This window comes from Felis catus, chromosome D4 (assembly GCF_018350175.1).
Source record: "Felis catus isolate Fca126 chromosome D4, F.catus_Fca126_mat1.0, whole genome shotgun sequence".
NCBI lineage: Eukaryota > Metazoa > Chordata > Mammalia > Carnivora > Felidae > Felis > Felis catus.
The window spans coordinates 73469216-73488203 of NC_058380.1; the positions used below are offsets into that span (position 1 = coordinate 73469216).

Consider the following 18988-nt stretch of genomic DNA (forward strand, 5'->3'; position numbering starts at 1 on the left):
GTTCTTAGGCGCCCAGGTTTGCGTCGGCATCTCCTGGGATGCTTGCAAGGAACCCAGGTTCCCAAGTGCCACATCAGATGGACTCAGCCCAAATCTTCATGGGCAGGATGAGGGATGTGCATTTACACAAGTTCTTGAAGGAACCTCATGCCGCCAGCTTGGTGTTTGGGAAGCTGGTGATGGAGAGATACTGAGGGGTGTTGAGCAGGGGGAATGACAGTTGTGTGTTCTAGATCTGTCATCCTGGTAGGGCTTTGGAAGGCTGGGGAGGAGCTAGCTGATCCTTGCAGTAATCTGTGAGAGAGATGCTTTAGGGATGGAGAGGAAGGAGACAGACCCAGGACAGATTTAGGAGATTAGGTGAACGGTACTTAGCGGTGGTTTGGCTGTGACATCAGCAGGGGAAGTCAGGGATCATTCTTGGGTATTGGGTGATGTCCCCAACCAAACCAGTGTGCCCTGGAGGGGGAGGGAACCAGCTTCGGATACACAGAGATGTAGGGGCTGGAGAGCAGCCGGATAGGAGCTGTGTAGGGGGGCAGCCTTGCTGACACAGAGCTCAGGGGATAGAGAGGTCTGTGCCGGGTACAGGTGTGGGAGCCATGGCCACCAAGGTGAAGGGCTGAGTAGGTGGGACCGCCTAGGATGACTGTGAGTGCCAAGGCTCAAGGGTCAGAAGCCCATGTTGACAGGAAAGCCTGCAGAAGACAGAGGAGGAGTGTCGGCGGGACGGAGCATGCCTGGGGAGCCCACCAGATGGAGGCAAGGAGGGGAGCAGGTGCGGGAGGCAGGCACCACCCTGGGATCTGCCACTGAGGTCTGCCCTCCTGGGAGACCAGAGCGAGCCAGGCAGAGTGCAGCTCACGGTTTTTGGAAAAGAAAGCGAGGCCGGGGAAAGTGAGTCAGCGCCCAGCGGGGCAGTGTGACAGAGGCAGTGTCTCCACTTGTTGCCTATTTTGGGAAAGTGAGATTCCTTATTAAACCAAACACAGTTGAACTCGTGGTCACCATCCCAACCCAAAGCTCAAGAGGGGCAGGGCAGGCTCCGACAGGCCTGCCACGGAACAGATCGCCAGCCCCACGGAGGCCTGCTCAGCCGCAGGGAGGCGCTGTGTTGACCCATCTCTGAGCGAGAAAGACCTCTGAGCTGGGGGAGGCAGGCAGAGCAATGGCAGGAAGCTTCTGCCCTGCGGAACGCTCTCAGATCACATTGTGCTTCCCCAAAGGACGGACACGCGACTTACCAACGCGAAAGACAATTACAGAAGAAAGGAAACAAACATCTATTGAACTCTTCTCTGTGGCCAACCACTTTACATGCATTATCTCATTTAATCCTTGTAACAACCCTGAGAGGTAGGAATTATTACTGTCCCTCTCTTCATAGAAGAGGAAACTGAGGCTTACAAAGGTTAAGGAACTTCCCTGAGTTTATCAATTAAGCTCTTAATGTGCACTGTGTGTGGGCATTACATACCATATTCTAGGCGTTGTCCAACTTAGTCCTCACAACACGGTATACATAGGTATTCCTGTTGTCTCTCTCTTACACGTGAGGACACAGAGGCACAGAGAGGTTAAGTAACTTGCCCAAGCTAATGCAGCTAGGATGTGGTGGAAACAGGATTCAAGTCCAGGCAGCCTGGCACCAAACCTGTGTGGTCGTAACCACATTATAGCACACTTGACTGTGTCGCACAGGTGATAAATGACTCCGAAGCTGTACCCTGTTGGTGTCAGGACACTTGTTCCTCGGAGGCTGGGCTGCTTCCCGTGGCATTTATAACACGGTTGTACGTAAGTCATCCAGCTGAACATGTGGCAGTTACGTTTCGAAACGGGAGATAGAAGGGAAGCATCTGTTTCACAAATTTTCACAATCCTTTCAGTGATGGCCATAAACGTGTGTATGGGGAGCAAAATGGTCTACAAAGACGTTCTGGGGAAGGGCTGGTTGATGTCATGGGGACACAGTGGGAACCAGGGGAGGGGAACCAGGCCTTAGAGCGGAGATTTTGGCTCCAACTCACTATGAGATCTCGGGTAAGTTCCTTCCCCGCTCCCGGCCTCAGTTTCCTCAACTGTGAAATGCAGTGAAAAATGCTAAGATATTCAGCTTTCAGGCTTTGTGAGTTTTCAAGAAATTATAGACATTTTCAAACATAAGCAAAAATAGAAAATATCATATAATGAACCCTCATATGTTCATAGTCCAGCATTAGCAATTATCAATGTATGGCCAATCTTACGCATTCTCCCCTCCTCCAGTGGATTATTTTAAAGCATATCCTAGACATCATCTCATCTGTATCTCTCTCTCTAAAAGATGGCTTAAAAAGACAACCACAATGCCACTGTCATGCTTGACAATTAACAGTAACTCCTTAATATCACTGACTATGGAACTTGGCTATTTAAAAGTTTTGTTTGGGGGCACCTGGGTAGCTGAGTCGGTTAAGCGTCCAACTCTTGGTTTCGGCTCAGTTCATGACCTCACGGTTCATGGGTTTGAGCCCTGCATGGGGCTCCTCGCTAGCAGCGCAGAGCCTGCTTGGGATTCTCTGTCTCCCTCTGTCTCTTCCCCTGTTCTGCTTGCGCATACACGCGTGCATGCACACTCTTGCTCAAAATAAAAAAAAAATATTTTAAAAAGTGTCCTTTAAAAAAAACTAAAAGTTTTGTTTGGTAATATGGCGCAGAACAGACTGAAGCTTCTAGTATCAATCATAGTGCTTTCAGAATCTGTGGCCAGAGAACAGTGTTAGGGTTGTAATGTCACGCACCAAGTTAAAAAAAGAACAAAACACACACACGTGTTTGAAACACATCATCTTTTATGCGAAGAGTATGTACATTTATGGGGAGTCTGCCTGCTGTGTGTCATGCCCTGTCCTGGGTACTCTAAGTGTTCTCTGTCCTTTAATCTACTTTCCAAACAGGACTCTCATGCCAAGTACAGTGCCATAATGTTAGAGAGCTTGTGACCAGACATAGGGAAAGAAAAGGAAAGAAAAAAATGGATGGAAAAGTATGTGTTCAATTTAAGCCATCCAATTAAAAATAAAATTGAGGGGCGCCTGGGTGGCGCAGTCGGTAAGCGCCCGACTTCAGCCAGGTCATGATCTCACGGTCCGTGAGTTCGAGCCCCGCGTCGGGCTCTGGGCTGATGGCTCAGAGCCTGGAGCCTGTTTCCGATTCTGTGTCTCCCTCTCTCTCTGCCCCTCCCCCATTCATGCTCTGTCTCTCTCTGTCCCAAAAATAAATAAACGTTGAAAAAAAATTAAAAAAAAAAATAATAAAATAAAATAAAATTGATATTAAATGGTGTAACCCTGTAACAGAAATAGTTTAAGGCCCCTGAGAAAGAGAATTAAAATGCATTCCCTCAAAATAATGCATTTTCATTTTGTTGTTTTTTTTTAAGTTTATTTTTTGAGAGGTGGGGGGAGGGGCAGAGAGAGAGCGCGAGACAGACACGATCCCAAGCAGGTTCCGCACTGTCAGCACAGAGCCTGACGTGAGGCTTGAACTCATGAACTGTGAGATCATGATCTGAGCCAAAATCAAGAGTCAGATGCTTAACCGACCTAGCCACCCAGGTGTCCCTGCATTTCATCTTGTAGTGGGTCTCTAATCCTCTGCTCAAAAGGCGACTGAGCCAAATACCATTCCCCATGAGTGTTCCATGAAGCTTTATCTCTGAGCCTTTGTGCTGGCTGTTCCCTCTGCCTGAGGTGCTTTTCTTCTTACTCTCTTTGGCTTAACTTTTCAGGCCTTCTTCCTGCATTTCAGCCCTAAACCAGCTCTTGCCTCCCCCAAGCTTTCAGCATTTGTTGCCTGCGCTGTTCATCTGTCCATCTCGCCCTGTCTAGTTATAGCCTTTGTATTGCTGTCTTGGGTTGCTATTTAAATTCCTGCATGTTTGTCTTCTTTCCTTAATGTTGCGGCTCCTTGCCCAGTGCCTGCCAACCAACCGTGGGCATGATGGATTCATCCATTTGTCAGGCCTTCACTGAGTGCACCCAGCCCTGAGCTCAGGGTTTAGCATTCAGAAGTAACCAAGGCTTGGCCCCTGAGACTTTGTGCTGGTGAAATTTTCAGGCAGTCTCCAGGGTGAGCCCTAGTTCCCAAGTTTATAAGCTGACTGGTATATTGCTGTGTACTCAGATTACATGTAAAAGAAGTCTTTCTTCCTCCAAAGATTTCAGGCTTAAAGGAGTAGCTAATTGAAGAACACTTAGAGAGAGTTTCCTGCTTATGGACATTAATTGTGACAATTTACTTGGCCTGAATTAGCATGAAATCATTGGAGGCCCCTTAGCAGGAAGCAAAGCTCATGGGAGGCTATTAACCATTTAGCATTCTCTAAGCACCAGGGAATAAAAATTCCACTTATTGAAGAGCAAGAGGAGAGGCAGCCTGTATTACAGCTAAAGCATTGTGCCTGGAGATTCAGAGTTACAGCCATAGCCAGTGTGAAAGGAAAGTGTGTAGCAAGGCAGTGTGAGCACCTCGATACCAGCCGGGTTGCTCTTGAATGTGTTGACAAACAAAATTAAATTGGCGGTGAGGACGTTGGTAAAGTCTGGACAAGGCTTTTCTGGAATGGCAGCTCTGATCAGTGTCTGCCACGGTCACCGCCACGTAGTGCTGACTTGGCCGCTTCCCAGGAGGGAGGCACGTTTGTTTCCGATGGTGGGGGCTGGCGAGATGGGTGTGGAAGGGTTGCTTGACCCAGGGTGAGCACACTGGCCTCTTTGGGTAGATTATTAATATGGCCTTGTCTGATGGGAGGGGGCAAGGAAGAGGGGAAGCAGGTGGAGCCCAGGCCACAGGAAATGGGGCCAGGGGGAGAGAGCAGGGGGAGTAGCAGAGTGACAGGAGCTGGTGAGGCACGGCCAGGTGTGGAGTGTGCATCGGCAGGGCAGGTGTGACAGTTACGAGGATCAGTCCCTAGCAGTCTGCAGCCCCAGCCCCTCACTTTACTTGGCTGTCTGCAAGAAGCCAGTTTTGTTTTGCCTAGGACTGTCAGATGGTAAGCTGCCACCCTTTCCGGAGAATGCAAACAATATGTATTTATAGAGACCTAGTCCGCTGGTCCTTGACTGGGGCAGGCACAGGCGGGTGCCCGGCAGGATTCCCAGGACGGCTTTTTTTTTTTTTTTTTTTTTTACATTTTTCTTTAATGTTTATTTTTGAGAGAAAGAGACACTGTGAGTGGGGGAGGGGCAGAGAGAGAGAGAGAGAGAGAGAGAGAGAGGAAGACACAGAATCTAAAACAGGCTCCAGGCTCTGAGCTGTCAGCACAGAGCCTGACGCAGGGCTTGAACTTGGGAACGGTGAGATCATGACCTAGGCCAAAGTTGGACACTCAACCAACTGAGCCACCCAGGTGCCCCAGCTTTTTTTCTTTTTCTTTGTTTTTAATGTTTATTCATTTTTGAAAGATGGAGAAACAGAGCATTAGTCGGGGGGGCGCAGAGAGAGAGAGAGGGAGGCACAAAACCCGAAGCAGGCTCCAGGCTCTGAGCTGTCAGCACAGAGCCCATTGCAGGGCTCAAACTCATGAACTGTAAGGTCATGACCTGAGCCGAAGTCGGATGCTTAACTGATTGAACCACTCAGGTGCCCCAAGAATACCCTATATTGATGAGCACTGAGAAATGTATAGAGTTGTTGAATCATTATACTGTACACCTGAAACTAATATGTGTATGTTAATTATATTTTAAAAAAGGAGAAAAAAAACAAAAAACAAAAAAAACAGACCCAAAGCCTATGGGTAGCTCTGAGCTTCTGTGGTTGGTGGAGGGAGTGCTGTTCTCTGATCCAGGATGCCTGGCTTTCCCACGGGACTTTACTACTAACTAGTTCTGTGGCCTTGGGAAGAGGACTGGCTCTGAGCCTCAGCCTTTTCCTCAGTGAAATGGAGAGAATAAACCCTCTCCAGCTTCACTCACAAAGTTGGAAAGCACAAATTGGGTGATGCAGGTAAAAGTGCTTTGTAAACCACAGTGTATCAGGCAAACCTACGTTGCACTTGATAATTGGCCTCCCGACAGAGCCCTCGAGAAGGTGCTGACTCAAGCCTCTGTTGTTCTCCCAGACAGAGTGGATTCATCGGCTGCATGAGCTTTGGGGTGAAGTCGCTCCTGACTCCGGACAAGGTGGGTCCCAGAGAAGCCTCTGGCAGGGTCGTCCCATGGAGGCCAGGACTAGTACGGGCAGAGGCCTTGGTCTGGAAGCCCTCGGGTGGGGCTTCTGTCTTGTGTGCTTCACGACCTGAATAACAACACTTTATCATCTGAGTGACCAAGGGTTTGGGTCCCCTTCTTGGTTCCTTCTTGTCAGAAATCAGTTGTCCAGGCAGCTCCAAGGCTTTCCAGGGGGCTCTGGGTCTGTTGTCTGCCATGAAGGATGCTGGCAGGTCCCTCCCTCGGAGTTCAGCACTGCTGGGCTTGCCCTGGAGGAGGAGGGCCGGGTGGTTCTCCCCCTCTGACGTGATCTACCAGGTCTCATGTTTTTGAGTCTAGCAAGTGCTCAGGGATGGAGTGAGCAGCGACATCCCCTGTGGAGCTTTCCTTTAGGCCGAGTGAAGACTCTCTGGAATCCGGAGACCCTCCCTCTGGGTAGCGGGTCCCTTATCCGCCTCTGCACTGTACCGCCTCCCCCTACCGCCAAACTGGAGGCTTTTGAGGAGGCGAGAGACATGCTCCTTTTGCACATGCCCAGAGATGTCCTGGTGGCCTCTGCATGGAGTTGCCACGTGCCACTTGGTGTCCTGGAAGTGAAGTCTGGGGGTAGGTGGCTGAGGAACCTTTATCCTGCACGTGGGTGCACGTGGGCGCCAAGTATCTTCTCTTGATGCAGCTGTGGCTTCCTTCCCTCCTGGGGGAAGATGTTCCCTCCATGGGACTGCTCAGGGGCCTCAGGACACCTACTCTCTGGCCTCTCCGTCCCTCCCCCACTCCCTCCCTTCTGTTCCGTCAACATCCATTGGGCTCCTACTGTATACCAGGCACAGTGCAAGGCACATCAAAAAGCCTGTGCACAGCCTAGTGGGAAGACAGACATCCAAATAGACCACTGTTCTCCAGGGCTGACAGGCTGTGGGAATTCAGCAGAGGGGAGACCAACTCCGCCTGGAGCATCAGGGAAGGCTTCCTGGAGGTGCAGGCATGGCAGCTCCCTTTGGGGCAGGGCCGCCAGACTGTCTGTCTCTACAGAGACGCTGCTCCTGAGGGAGGCTCTCCAGCTGCTGCTTTTTGAGGGGGGTTGGTGGCTGCCTGACCTGTGCCTTCTGCCTCCTTTGTCTGAGCATGTCATGCCTTCTCTCACGACAGGAGATCAACGGCTGGTACTACCTTCTGGGGGAACACCTGGGCCGGACCAAGCACCTGAAGGTGGCCAGGCGGCGACTGCGGCCCCTGAGAGGTGCATGGACACCACCTTTGGCTTCTGCCCAGACACGCTGCTCCACTCACCCCCTTGGCTTCTCTCTTCCCTCCCTTCCTGCATAGTAGCATCACCCCGGTGTTTTGTGGCATCTGTCACCCCTGGCTGCAGTCAAGTCAGGGGTCCAGGTCTCACAAACACCTGCTATGATGCAGACTGCAGGCAGTCTCTTGCCTCCAACACCTTTATTTATATGGTTGGACCTTCCTGGGAGAGGATTATAGGCCTGACGCCATGCGGTTCAGCAACCTCCATTCTAGCTTATGGAGGGCTGTGTTTCAGGAACTTTCTGCATGACTCCTTCTCAGGATTCTCCCATGGGCTGCCTTGCTGGCCTCAGTGTGTCTACCTTGATAGGCAGGGCAAGTGGGCCCTGCCACGAGTCCTGAGGCTCAGGACTGGGATTTCATGTTCCCTTCTCTTCTTTCCTTCTCACATGTAGTCCTGACTCTTGATTCCCTGGTTAGCCTGAGCTCGGGCACCCCTACATCCTGGAGGCCAGCAGTGACTCGGATAGCCCTGTGGGCCTGACACTCTGGCTTGTCCTCTGGGTGGTCTGTGGAATGGGCCCTTATGTGCCAGGAGGAACTTTCCAACTCTTCTCTGTCATCTTCCAGGCCCGCTGCAGAGAATTCCAGGATATGGGGACACTGAGAGCGGGGAGAAACTCAAGGCAAGTGGGGACATGCCTGGGTAGGACTGACAGGGCCTGGGCATCACCCTGGGCTCTAACTTGTTCCTGGTCTGTCCCTTGGCCCAGGAGACCCCCTATTAAGACCGCCTTTGGTGCCTGACACTCAGGTTCACTTGGAGCTTGGAAATTCACAAGGCATGCGTTTTTATTTATTTATTTTTATTATTTTATTTTATTTTATTTTAACATTTATTTATTTATGAGACAGAGAGAGACAGAGCATGAACGGGGGAGGGTCAGAGAGAGGGAGACACAGAATCTGAAACAGGCTCCAGGCTCTGAGCTGTCAGCACAGAGCCCGATGCGGGGCTCGAACTCTCGGACCGCGAGATCATGACCTGAGCCGAAGTCGGCCGCTTAACCGACTGAGCCACCCAGCTGCCCCAAGGCATGCATTTTTAAGTGATTATTTCTTGTGCTTTTCTCAGGTTACTCTTGCTTGGGGCAGTGGTGGGGGGAGAGCCAGGCCCGGGCCCCTGGAGATGGCGGAGTCTGGATCTTACCAGCTTTCAGTCTCTTAAATCCGAGCGTCCCCTTTCACCCCAGAACCCTCAGACAGCTCGGTTCCCCTGACACCGTGGCCAAATCACCCTCCGCTTAGGCCTGCTTGATGTCAGCGAGCAGCCATGAGTCTGAACCTGAGACCAGTGGGTCCTTACTCCATAAGGCTGTGAATCTAGAGAGAAACCTTCACATAGGGATTTTGGTGAATTCCTCCAAATTCATTCCATCTCTTGCAGAACATGGCAGGGGACCATGGTTTTCTCTAACAGCCGAGAGAGGGAGAAACAAACTCCCAGTGACTGAGAAGCCGCTCTGTGCCAGATGCTGTTGTTACCTAATTTAATCCTCACTGCCGCCTCTGTGATGGTCGTCGCCTCCCCATCTCACAGATGGAAGGCTCAGAGATGTTAGGTCCCTCTCCACGGCCACACAGCCAGCTAGTGATGGAGGCAGGACCTGAAGCAAGGCCTGGCTGCCTCTAAATACACTGTGCCACACTGCTGCTTCATGTGGCCTACTGGGAAGATATGATGGTGCTGTTTTCCCCGATAACATCCTACATGTAGGTGCATGATATTCTACAAAACATCTTCCCTTTCGTTTGCTCAATTCATTCCCCCATTCGTTCATTCATTCATTGTCTATTGAACATTCTCACGGGCTAGACCCTGCGCCGGGTGCTGGGGTACAGCTGTGAGCAAGTCAAAGGTGCCTGCCCTCATGGAGCATATAATCTAGAACGGCACGGTCCAACATGGTAGCCACTAGCGTCTTGAAGAGTGGCTAAGGTGACCGAGGACCTGAATTTTTCATTTTATTTAACTTTAATTCAGATTTACCTGGCACATGTGTCCTGTCACTACCACATCGGACAGCACGGTATTAAAACCATTTGCTGGTTACTGTATTCTGTGGCTTCACTAGGAGTTTAAACCTTCTAGCTTCAGTGTAGGAGCTGCAAAGACCTCTCTCCCTTTCTCTGTACGTGCCCAGCAGAGAGAAGGCAGTGACCAGAGAGCCTTCCTGGTGGTTTGTAGGAATGACACGGACACGGGCATCAACACTGCACGTTTCTAGGTGGCTTCATTCTGGATCTGCACCCAGGCCCTGACCTGTGGGGACGTTGTTCTGAGGCCCATTTGATTTTCCCGGGCTTGTACACTGAGAGATGTCCACAGGACTCAGCACAGTGGGGGTGGTCGTCAGAAGCTTGGTTGGGCTGAGGGAGAGCCCCCCAGAGGTCATCTGCTCAACTCTCCCTTTGTACACATGGGGAGGAGATAGAGGTCCAGAAACCTGGGTGATCTGCCCACTGTCACGACAGCCAAAGCTGGGCTGTACCAATGGACACTCTCTGGCGTCAAGGACATGGATGGCGGGGTGGGTTTCCCCAGAGACGGTGAGGTGGTATCAGGGGCGCGGGGCTCACCAGGTACTGCTCTACAAGGCAGGGAACAAGACTGGGGGCCAGCTCCACCCTACCCTGCTGCGTGACCTTAACCACCGCAGTCCTCAGCTTCTCGATGGGCAAAACGAGGAAGCCAGATCATCTAGTGATTGGAACTCCCTTCCTGATTTGCCTTTATGGTCTACATGTCGTCAGATCCTTAAAGCCGAGGAAACTGACTTTTAAGCAGCTTCTGAATGGCAGGCTGTTCCTCAGACTCCACATGTTTCGTGTTCTCTGTTTTGAGATGGGATGTCTGTGAGTGCAACCCCCTAAAGCGTCCTTGGATTCTTTAGATTGTGTTGATCCTCTGGATTTGCTGCCCGGGACCCTGGGATTTGCAGGGGGAGGTGGCGTTGTTATAGAGCGGGCCGTGTTTTCTGCCTGGGTTCTCGTCCAGCCAGGGGTGTTTGTGAGAACATTGGAATCACAAAGTGGCCCATGGCGGAGAATGCAGCCAGAACAAAGGCGCCCTCTCCCCGCCGGGGGCCGGGGGGAATACTAACTAGTTGACAGGAATTTTAATATAAAACTCTCCCTCTTCCTTGTCATTCTGAGGTTTCAGGAAGCCTTCGGGCTTATCGTGCAGAGGCACACAGCACAGACAGGGCTTGGGGAGGTGAGAGGTGATTTCCTGCCATTCTTCTGCGGGGCGGGCTTCCCAGGGCGGTCATGCCAGGCTGACTGGGCGCAGTGTGGACTCCCACTGCTGGGGGGAGAGCTGGGATTTCATGGGGCGGCAGCTGAGACAGGACCCGCAGCCATGAACCGGTTCAATGGGCTCTGCAAGGTGTGCTCGGAGCGTCGCTACCGCCAGGTGGGTTCTTAGCCCCTTGGGGGCGCATTGGGTGTCATTGGGGGTCGAGGATAGGGGCTCACCTGAGCAGGACTTCTCTCCCTGCAAGTCCTTCCTTGTTTCTTTCTGCTCGTTGGAGGTTAATTGCAGTCTAGGGAGAGGATAGAGGTAGGAGCTGGCCCTAAGATCCACCCTTTACCCCCTCTCTAGGGGCAGACCAGGGCCAGCTCTATATCGTCCTAACCACAGATGTGTGGTGTCCTTGGTGAGATTATCTAGTTGATTTTCTGTTATTTTTATCTGGGGGCAGTGTGGGTTAAAAAAAAAAAAAAAAAAAGGCCTCCCAAGCTTGAGATTGGAAATGGCTGAGCAGTTGGGTTTTGTGTTTTTGCTAACTTTACACTTTCACCAACTTTCCCTACTTCTGATGGGACAAGAGTGCCTGTCCTGCATTGTCTGTGTGTGACTATGTGTTTTCACGTGTGTTGCTGTGCACTTTTATGTGAGATGGGACGTTTCCGTGTATATGTGTGCACACATGATTTCCTCCCTGGTAGGTGTGATGCCTTGGGGTGGTTCCGGAGTCCTCAGACTCCAGCCCATCCTCACTGAGAAGGCTTGGCCTCTCAGCCTCCTGTCTTGGATGTGGGGCAGAGTGGGAGTGACGATCCCTTAGCTTCAAGGCTCTTCTGGAGCTGCGTGGGGCCCTTTTTCTTATAAACAAGCAATGGGGACAGGGAGGGTGAAGGCAAAGGATGTCCAGATTTTGGGAATGTCCAAACTGAGGGGAGTTCAGGAATGGTTCTGATTTTAAAGGTATAGAAAAATCCCTCTGTGTATTGTAATGACCAGACTGCAATGTGGGTCCTGAGTCCTGCAGACAGCCAGCCTCAGGTCCTAGGGAGATGCCCAGAGGGGCCTCCTGCACCTCGGCTTGGACCGTGGGACCCACCTGTTCTTCCTGCTGTGCTCTCCAGGCCTCAGGGCCTGGCCTGCCCTCCCAGAGTCCGGCAGAACAGCCCCTATGACACCAGCAGCTGGGTGCAGGGTGGTAGGGCAGAGGGCGCTGGATGGAAGGTTGAGAAGTTTTTGGTCACCTTGGGATATGGCCCAGAAGACTGAAGCCCGCTGGCTGTCAGAGTAGGGCCAGGCATGGATATGGGTGGGGCCTGGGGCTCTGGGACTGAAGTTCGAGACAGATCCTATACTAGGAGCCAGCACAGTATTTGGGCACCAGCTTTTTGCTAGACCTGGCTCAAACTCAGCCCTGTCCTCTTTTTTCTTTTTTTTTTTTTTTTTAAGTTTTTAAAAAGTTTATTTATTTATTTATTTTGAGAGAGAGAGAGAGAGAGAGAAAGAGAGAGAGAGAGAGAGAGAGAGAGAGAGAGAGAGAGAGAGAGAGAGCGCTCACAGAGAGAGAGGGGGAGAGAATCCCAAGCAGGCTCTGCACCAATAGCACAGAGCCTGATGCGGGACTCAAACTCACAAACTGTGAGCTCATGACCTGAGCTGAAATGGAGAGTCAGATGCCTAATGGACTGAGCCACCCAGGCGCCCCAGCTCTCTACAGTGCCCTTGGCTGTAGCTCTTGAGCCTCAGTTTCCTTATCAGTGGAGGTGGATGGTAATATCCAGTGATGGTGCTATGAGGCGAATGGAAGGCTGTGTACAGAGTGCCTGTGCAGCGCCTGGGATGGACATCTAGGAAGTGTTCAGTCAGCAGTGGCAGTCAGGGACTCGGGTGGAAGTCTGGGCGGGACAGGGGATCAGAAAGCAGGCAGGAGGGCAGAGGTGAGGTGCTAGCCTGGGTGAGGGCTGGGAGCAGTGACGGTCCCTGCCTTGGACAGGAAAGAGCAAGAACCCCCTCCAGGAAGGATGGCCTCTGCCAGGAACTGCTCCCCTCACCTCCTGATCCTTAGGCCCCAGGTCACAGAGGAGGACTGAGAGCAGGGCTACTTGCAGCTTCAGCTTCCTTCTCTGTGCCATGGGCATGCTAAAACCAGCCCCGAGTACCCCTCGGGGCTGCAGTGATGATCAGGTTCCCTGGGCACTGTCTCCAGGGCTCATGATGGACAGAGCATAATCCTGCCTCCTTTGTGCGGTCCCCCTTGTCACACTGAGCCCGGAGGGGAGCTTGCTTCCTGGCACCCTTTCCCTTTCCCTTTCCTTCCCAGCCCCCAGCTGGCTTAGACTTTCCTGGGCTGGTTCTTCTTAGGCTAGTGGCTAGGAAGGCCCAGGGGGCTCAGCCCATAGTCCTGCCTGGAGGGGCCGAGGGTGTGGGAGGGGGAGGCTGTTTTGTGGGAGCACACGCCTTCTCTCCAGATTCAGCTCTGGGGCCAGTTCCCAAACTGTTCGCATTGAGCCCATGGGTGTTAGGACCTGTTTGCAGAGCTGTCATCCCAGGCAAGAGGACTGTGGTCCTTGCTGGGGTAGGACTGGGAAAGGTCTAGAAAGACTTTGTAATCCCAGCTTCTGCTTGGGCTGAGGATGGATTGAGAGGCCCCCTGAAGTCCTTGTGAGTCACATGGAGTGGATCAGGCTCCTGACATCTTCCCTCAGTCCAGCCTGGGCTTTTCACACTCACTCTACGGTTTGTTTTTCTTTCTTTCTTTCCATTTTTTTTCTCTTCCTGTCTTAGCTGCGTGTTTTCCCAGAATTCTTATGGGAACAGGGTATTTTCCTGCCCCCTCCCCCTTCCCCTTGTCTGTCAGATTTCCTGTTTTACAAACTCGCTTTGAATCCAGGCCCAGGGCTGGTGGGAAGCAGAGCCTCAGGGGCCTCCCCGACAGCCTCCAAGGGCCTTGGTCACCCTGGGTCCCCCGGCCCTCCCCTTCCTCATGCCTGGCCTTCGGGACAGCTGGCAGGTGAATGCCAGGTGCCCAGCCTTGAAGAGACAACCCCTAAAGGAAGGAGACATGAGTCTCCTGACAAGGCCACTGGCCCTCGACCTTTTCCAGCTTGCCGAGCTGGCTTCTTTCTCGACCTGCCCCCCTTTGTGCCTCACCAGGGCCCCCTCCATGTCCACTTCTCCCAGGGAGTCTCTTGGGGCCCCGCTCAACCCCTTTCTGACTTTGACCCTCTTAGGTCTGTAGCTTTCATAAACCTGCTCGGAGCAGCTGGAGTTGCTCTTTGGGGAGGCAAGGTCTGGGCTGTCCGTACCCCACCCAAAGTCTAACTGGCAGTATGCAGAAGGGGAGCAAGGCTGAACTGAACTGGCTAGCAGACAGCACTGCACCCCGACAGTTTCCTGCTGCCGGTGGGACAGTGCTGGGCTGTCCTCACTAAGCACTTGCTGAGTTCCTACAACGCACCGAGCCTGCCTTGCACCGAGCCTGACGTCCAAAGTCAAGCACAAAGAACTGTTCCCAGCTCTGATCTCATACTCGGCTCCGGTGCATGTTGTGTCCTTCGTTTTGGAGAGATCTGCATATTCTTGTCACCCTCTAGGACCCAAAGACCGGCCCCCCCATGCCTTGATACCTCAGCAGAACCCGGCATGCATCAGGAGCTTGATAATTTTGTGTTGCTTTGGAAAGAGATCCTAGGGCTGCCTGGTTGGCAGCAGAGCGTCTGACCCTTGATCTCAGGGTCGTGAGTTCAAGCCCCATATTGGGTGTGGAGCCTACTTTTAAAAAAGGGGGTTGGGGAGTCTGGGTTGCTCCATTGGTTAAATGTCCGACTCTTGGTTTCGGCTCAGGTCGTGATCTCATGGTCTGTGGGTTTGAGCCCTGCGTCAGGCTCTGTGCTGACAATGTGGAGGCTGCTTGGGATTCTCTGTGCCTGTCTCTCTGCCCCTCTCCCCAACTAGTGTTCTCTGTCTCTCTCTAAATAAATAAACTTGAAAAAAATAAAAGATCCAGGTGGTTGGGCCCCTTCCTGGGACTTCTGAAAGTAGGATTGTGGATCTGCCATGCAGCAGGCACAGTGAGGTCAGTGGCTAGTTCAGGTTCACTCAGGAGGCCTGTCTGTGCCCTTGCCTGCCCCCTCACCTGGGAGCCCTCACTGGATGCCTTGAGGTCCCAGCAATGGACTGCCCTGAGAACCCTTGCACTTGTTCCCTGACCCTTGGCCGGAGGTTGTGAGTACACATGTCCCTCTCTTCCCTCCCCTGTGCCGTGGGAGGGTGGCAACCAGGTGGGCTTTGTTTCTGGGCCTTCCGCACAGGGCCAGCCCTGGACAGATGCTCTGTGAATCCCCGGGGGGAGGGGGGGTGGGTGGTGGGGAGGAAGAAGGAAGGGACCGAGGCACATCTCCAATGTGCAGGTCCAGTGGGCTTTTTGGTAAAGGACTGGACCGTGTGTCTATGGGGTCTGAGGAAGGTGAGGTTTGCTCTTCCAAGGCTCTGTCCATCCTAGGCCCTGCTGGGTCAGCCTGGCTTTACCTCCTGAGTTCCCAGCCTTCCTGCTTGGCCCACAAACCAGTGCTCAAGCCGCCTGGGCCAAGATAGGAACGGCAAGCGCTGGCCAGCCTCCTTCTTGGCTCCAGCTCCCTTGGAGAGGAGGGTGGCTCTGGGGTAGGGCCTGTGGGCTTCTCCACCCTGGAGCAGAGGCAGCAGCCTTGTGGCTTCTGGGAGTAACTGGGCGGGGCTGTGTCCTAGATCACCATCCCGAGGGGGAAGGACGGCTTTGGCTTCACCATCTGCTGTGACTCTCCGGTTCGAGTCCAGGCTGTGGATTCTGGTAAGTGAGCGTCTCGGGTGATGCCAGTCCCGCTCCCCTCACCACGCGCCTGGCTTCGCAAACAAGATGCGAGAGCTGAAGGGGGAGCCCCAACCTGGAGCAGTGTCCTCGTTTTTCAAAACCAAAGAATACTATTTTTAAATGTCCACACATGAAACTGAGGTCTATGAAAATAGATTCACAATTTTTTTTTTGTTTTTATCAAAATGAAAATAGGTTTTTTATATTTTGTTTCCCAGTCATGTTAAACAGGAACTAAACCTACATTTTCAGTAAGGGCTGCATGGGAAAATGAGAGTCATTTATGGACTTTATTTGGAATCGGTACTTTATCCTATTCCAAGCCTGATTAGCACTTAAAAATAGGCATGCTCTCCCTGTTTTTCACAGAGGGGAAGCCAGGGCTTGGGGATCGGGGTGTGGCCCCCCAGTGCCTGCATGGGGACCGGCACAAGGAGGGCACTCAGGGAATGGTGTTAAAGAATGAATGAAGTGTCTGAGCCTGGCAACAAGGAAGGGTTCTCGGGGGAGGAGGGGGGGAGCCCTTGGGGAGTGAGAGCGAGAGCGAGAGCGAGGTGGGGGCCTGGCTGGAAGGGTGGACGGGCCGAGGAGTGAGCAGGTAGAGAAGACGTGAGGGCGAACGGGTGCCTCCCTCCGAGGCCCCCGCGAGCCACCGAGGTCGGCCCCACATTTCGCAGATGAGGAAACAGAGAGGGCCAGACTTGTTGAGGCCGCCGCGGGGGCCACGACTCTAGGTCATGTCATGGGTCGTGTCATTGGCGTGTCAGGGCTTCGGGAGCCCTCAGGCGGCTTTTCTTTGTCCGTGCAGGGGGTCCGGCAGAGCGGGCAGGGCTGCAGCAGCTGGACACCGTGCTACAGCTGAACGAGAGGCCTGTGGAGCACTGGAAATGCGTGGAGCTGGCGCATGAGATCCGGTGACAGGGGCGGTGGGCAGCTCTGGGCCTCGGGCTGATGGCACACCTCCCCAAACCCCCTGCCCTGGGCACAAGGCGGCTCCCGCCCCCTCCTCCTCGCAGCTGTGAGCAATTCACTTTGCTCCCCAGGGGGTGGGTTTCTTGGCCCGAAAATGGAAGGTTCAGGCTCGGAGCAGTTTTGGATCCCGGGGCAAATAGCGGGGAAGAAGCTCTCAAACTGACCCTGTGGCTCACGGCGCGGCTCCAGGGCGTCACTTTCTACTTCAGCTCGTTATTTTCCCGTTGTTTCTAAAGGATGTGTAGATGTGGGGAATGTTTCACTCGCGCACTTGAGAAATTATTCTTTGGAGTGTTTGGGTCCCCTACATTTGGACCCGCTGGGGTAAAACTCTCATGACCCATTTTGCGTTTGTTTCTAGAATGACTGGAGACGGGGTGGCACGTAGGTGGCTTGCTGGCTCCTCCCTTGCTTATTCTTTGCCCGTGACCCACATCACTCGTTGAGTTTGGTACTCTCCTTTCACCTGGCCGTGGCCTCAGGGCCCTTCTCAGCCACTGCCAGTCAACTAGAGTTGACCTAAGGGACCCCTTCGCTGTCTCGGCTTGAGGTGGCCTCTTACCTCCCTTCCTGCCTGACCGCCGGGGCTTCTCTCCCCCTCCCCCACCCTTCTTCTCTGCCCTACCCTCAACTCAACTTCTCTGTGTGACCCCTCCCCCCGCCAACTCTAGGAGCTGCCCCAGTGAGATCATCCTGCTCGTGTGGCGCATGGTCCCCCAGGTCAAGCCGGGGCCAGACGGCGGGGTCCTGCGGCGGGCCTCCTGCAAGTCGACGCACGACCTCCAGTCGCCCCCCAATAAGCGGGAGAAGAACTGCACCCACGGGGCCCAGGCACGGCCTGAGCAGCGCCACAGCTGTCACCTGGTGTGTGACAGTTCGGACGGGCTACTACTCGGTGGCTGGGAACGCTACACAGAGGTGGCCAAGCGCGGGGGCCAGCACACCCTGCCTGCGCTGTCCCGTGCCACCGCCTCCACTGACCCCAACTACATCATCCTGGCCCCACTGAACCCTGGGAGCCAGGTATGGACAGTGGGTTCGGAGAAGGTGATGGGCATGCGCTGGCCTCGCACAAGAGCATGCAGGGAGGAGCCTGCAAGGGGCTGGGAGTGCCAGTGAGGAGGCAGGGTGTGTGTTAACTCTGGCTGCCCCAGGGCTGTTCCGGGGGAAAGAGAGCGATGGGTCTTTGTGGCCTCCGGGCGCAGATCCAGGGCCAGGGGATGTCATAGGGTGGAAGATTTCACCTCAAAAGAAGGAAGAGCTTTCTGCCAGTCTGGGCTTTTTCTACAGGGGGATGGGCCGCTGTGATAGGGGTGAGCCCCCTGTCAGGGGAGGTGTGAAAGCAGACACTGCCCGATGGCATGATGGGGTGTTGGAGTTCATGCCCCAAAACGTTAATCCCGTGAGATACTCTGGGAAAGAAGTGTCTGAGGTCAAATAAGTTTGAGGACTAACCCAAACTCTCCTCCTCTTCTGGACAAGATTCCCCATGTGGATGGAGTAGGTTACTCGAGGCTCTGAGGGTATCCTGCAGTAGAGGACGGTTTAACCCAGCATTTTCAGAATTCCCCTGCTGGTACAGCCATACGGCAGGCCTCTTAGGGTCCCGCAGTGCCGGTGTTCCCTGGAAGGCACTTCGGAACCAGCCGCCATCCAGAAAGTTGGGGACTCAGCCTAGGGGTTATACTGGATGAAAGCTAAAACCTTGTTCAACCCTAACATTCTAGAAGATTCTGGAATCTCTGATCCCTCCAAGCACCTCCCTCTGCTCCTTAGCCTGGCCGCTGTTTTTCCTCCTTTCCTATCCCCGGGTGGTGGGTGAGCAGCCTGCCTGGTTGGCCCTCCCCGTTCCTGGAGCCGAGCTGATGCGATTCTTCTGTCTTCCTTTGCAGCTGCTGCGGCCTCTGTACCAGGAGGATGCCATCCCCGAAGGTGGGTCTGTCCTCTGCTGCTGTGCCCTCCCAGCCCCAGGGAGATGTGAGGCCAGTTGTAAGATCCCCAGCATACTGACACAGACCATCTTTCCTCCCCATACCCGCTCTCCCTCACTGAACCAGTGTCTTTCATCCTTGGAGCCTCAGCTGAGAACGAAGAAGGGATCTTCCTACAGCAGCCCAGGAGATAGTGCATTCAACTGGGATTCACTCACTTTTACTGAGCAACCAATATATGTTAGGTGCTACAGGCACCATGGTTGAGCCTGCGCGGAAGTGGGGCAGGGAGGGCTCAAATCAGAGCTGTGTGGCTGTGAGCAATTCATATTCCCTCAATGAGCCTCGGTTTCTTCATCTATAAAATGGGGCTGATGATTTCCACCTCAGAGGGTTGTCGGGAGGGGCAGTTGTCTGCCCACTGAGAGAGGCTATGCAGAAGATGGCTGTCTTTGAACTCGATAGGTTCTTCTCTTTTGGCCTTTGAATC

The 18988-nt window shown here is 53.4% G+C and overlaps 1 protein-coding gene across 7 annotated transcripts in view; it reads left to right on the top strand.

The window, feature by feature from the left end:
* RGS3 (regulator of G protein signaling 3) overlaps window positions 1-18988 on the top strand; it is a 140149-nt gene that overhangs the window by 38602 nt on the left and 82559 nt on the right. For 4 of the 7 annotated variants that reach the window (XM_019816366.3, XM_045043535.1, XM_011288486.4 and 1 more), the window contains 7 exons: window positions 6107-6167; window positions 7344-7434; window positions 8073-8128; window positions 15493-15574; window positions 16404-16509; window positions 17239-17590; window positions 18460-18499. In XM_019816366.3, the coding sequence (XP_019671925.1) occupies window positions 6107-6167; window positions 7344-7434; window positions 8073-8128; window positions 15493-15574; window positions 16404-16509; window positions 17239-17590; window positions 18460-18499 (788 nt within the window). Of the gene's footprint in view, window positions 1-6106; window positions 6168-7343; window positions 7435-8072; window positions 8129-8491; window positions 10918-15492; window positions 15575-16403; window positions 16510-17238; window positions 17591-18459; window positions 18500-18988 lie in introns of those variants that run through there. The other 3 variants (XM_045043536.1, XM_019816372.3, XM_011288482.4) reach the window with 3 other exon arrangements.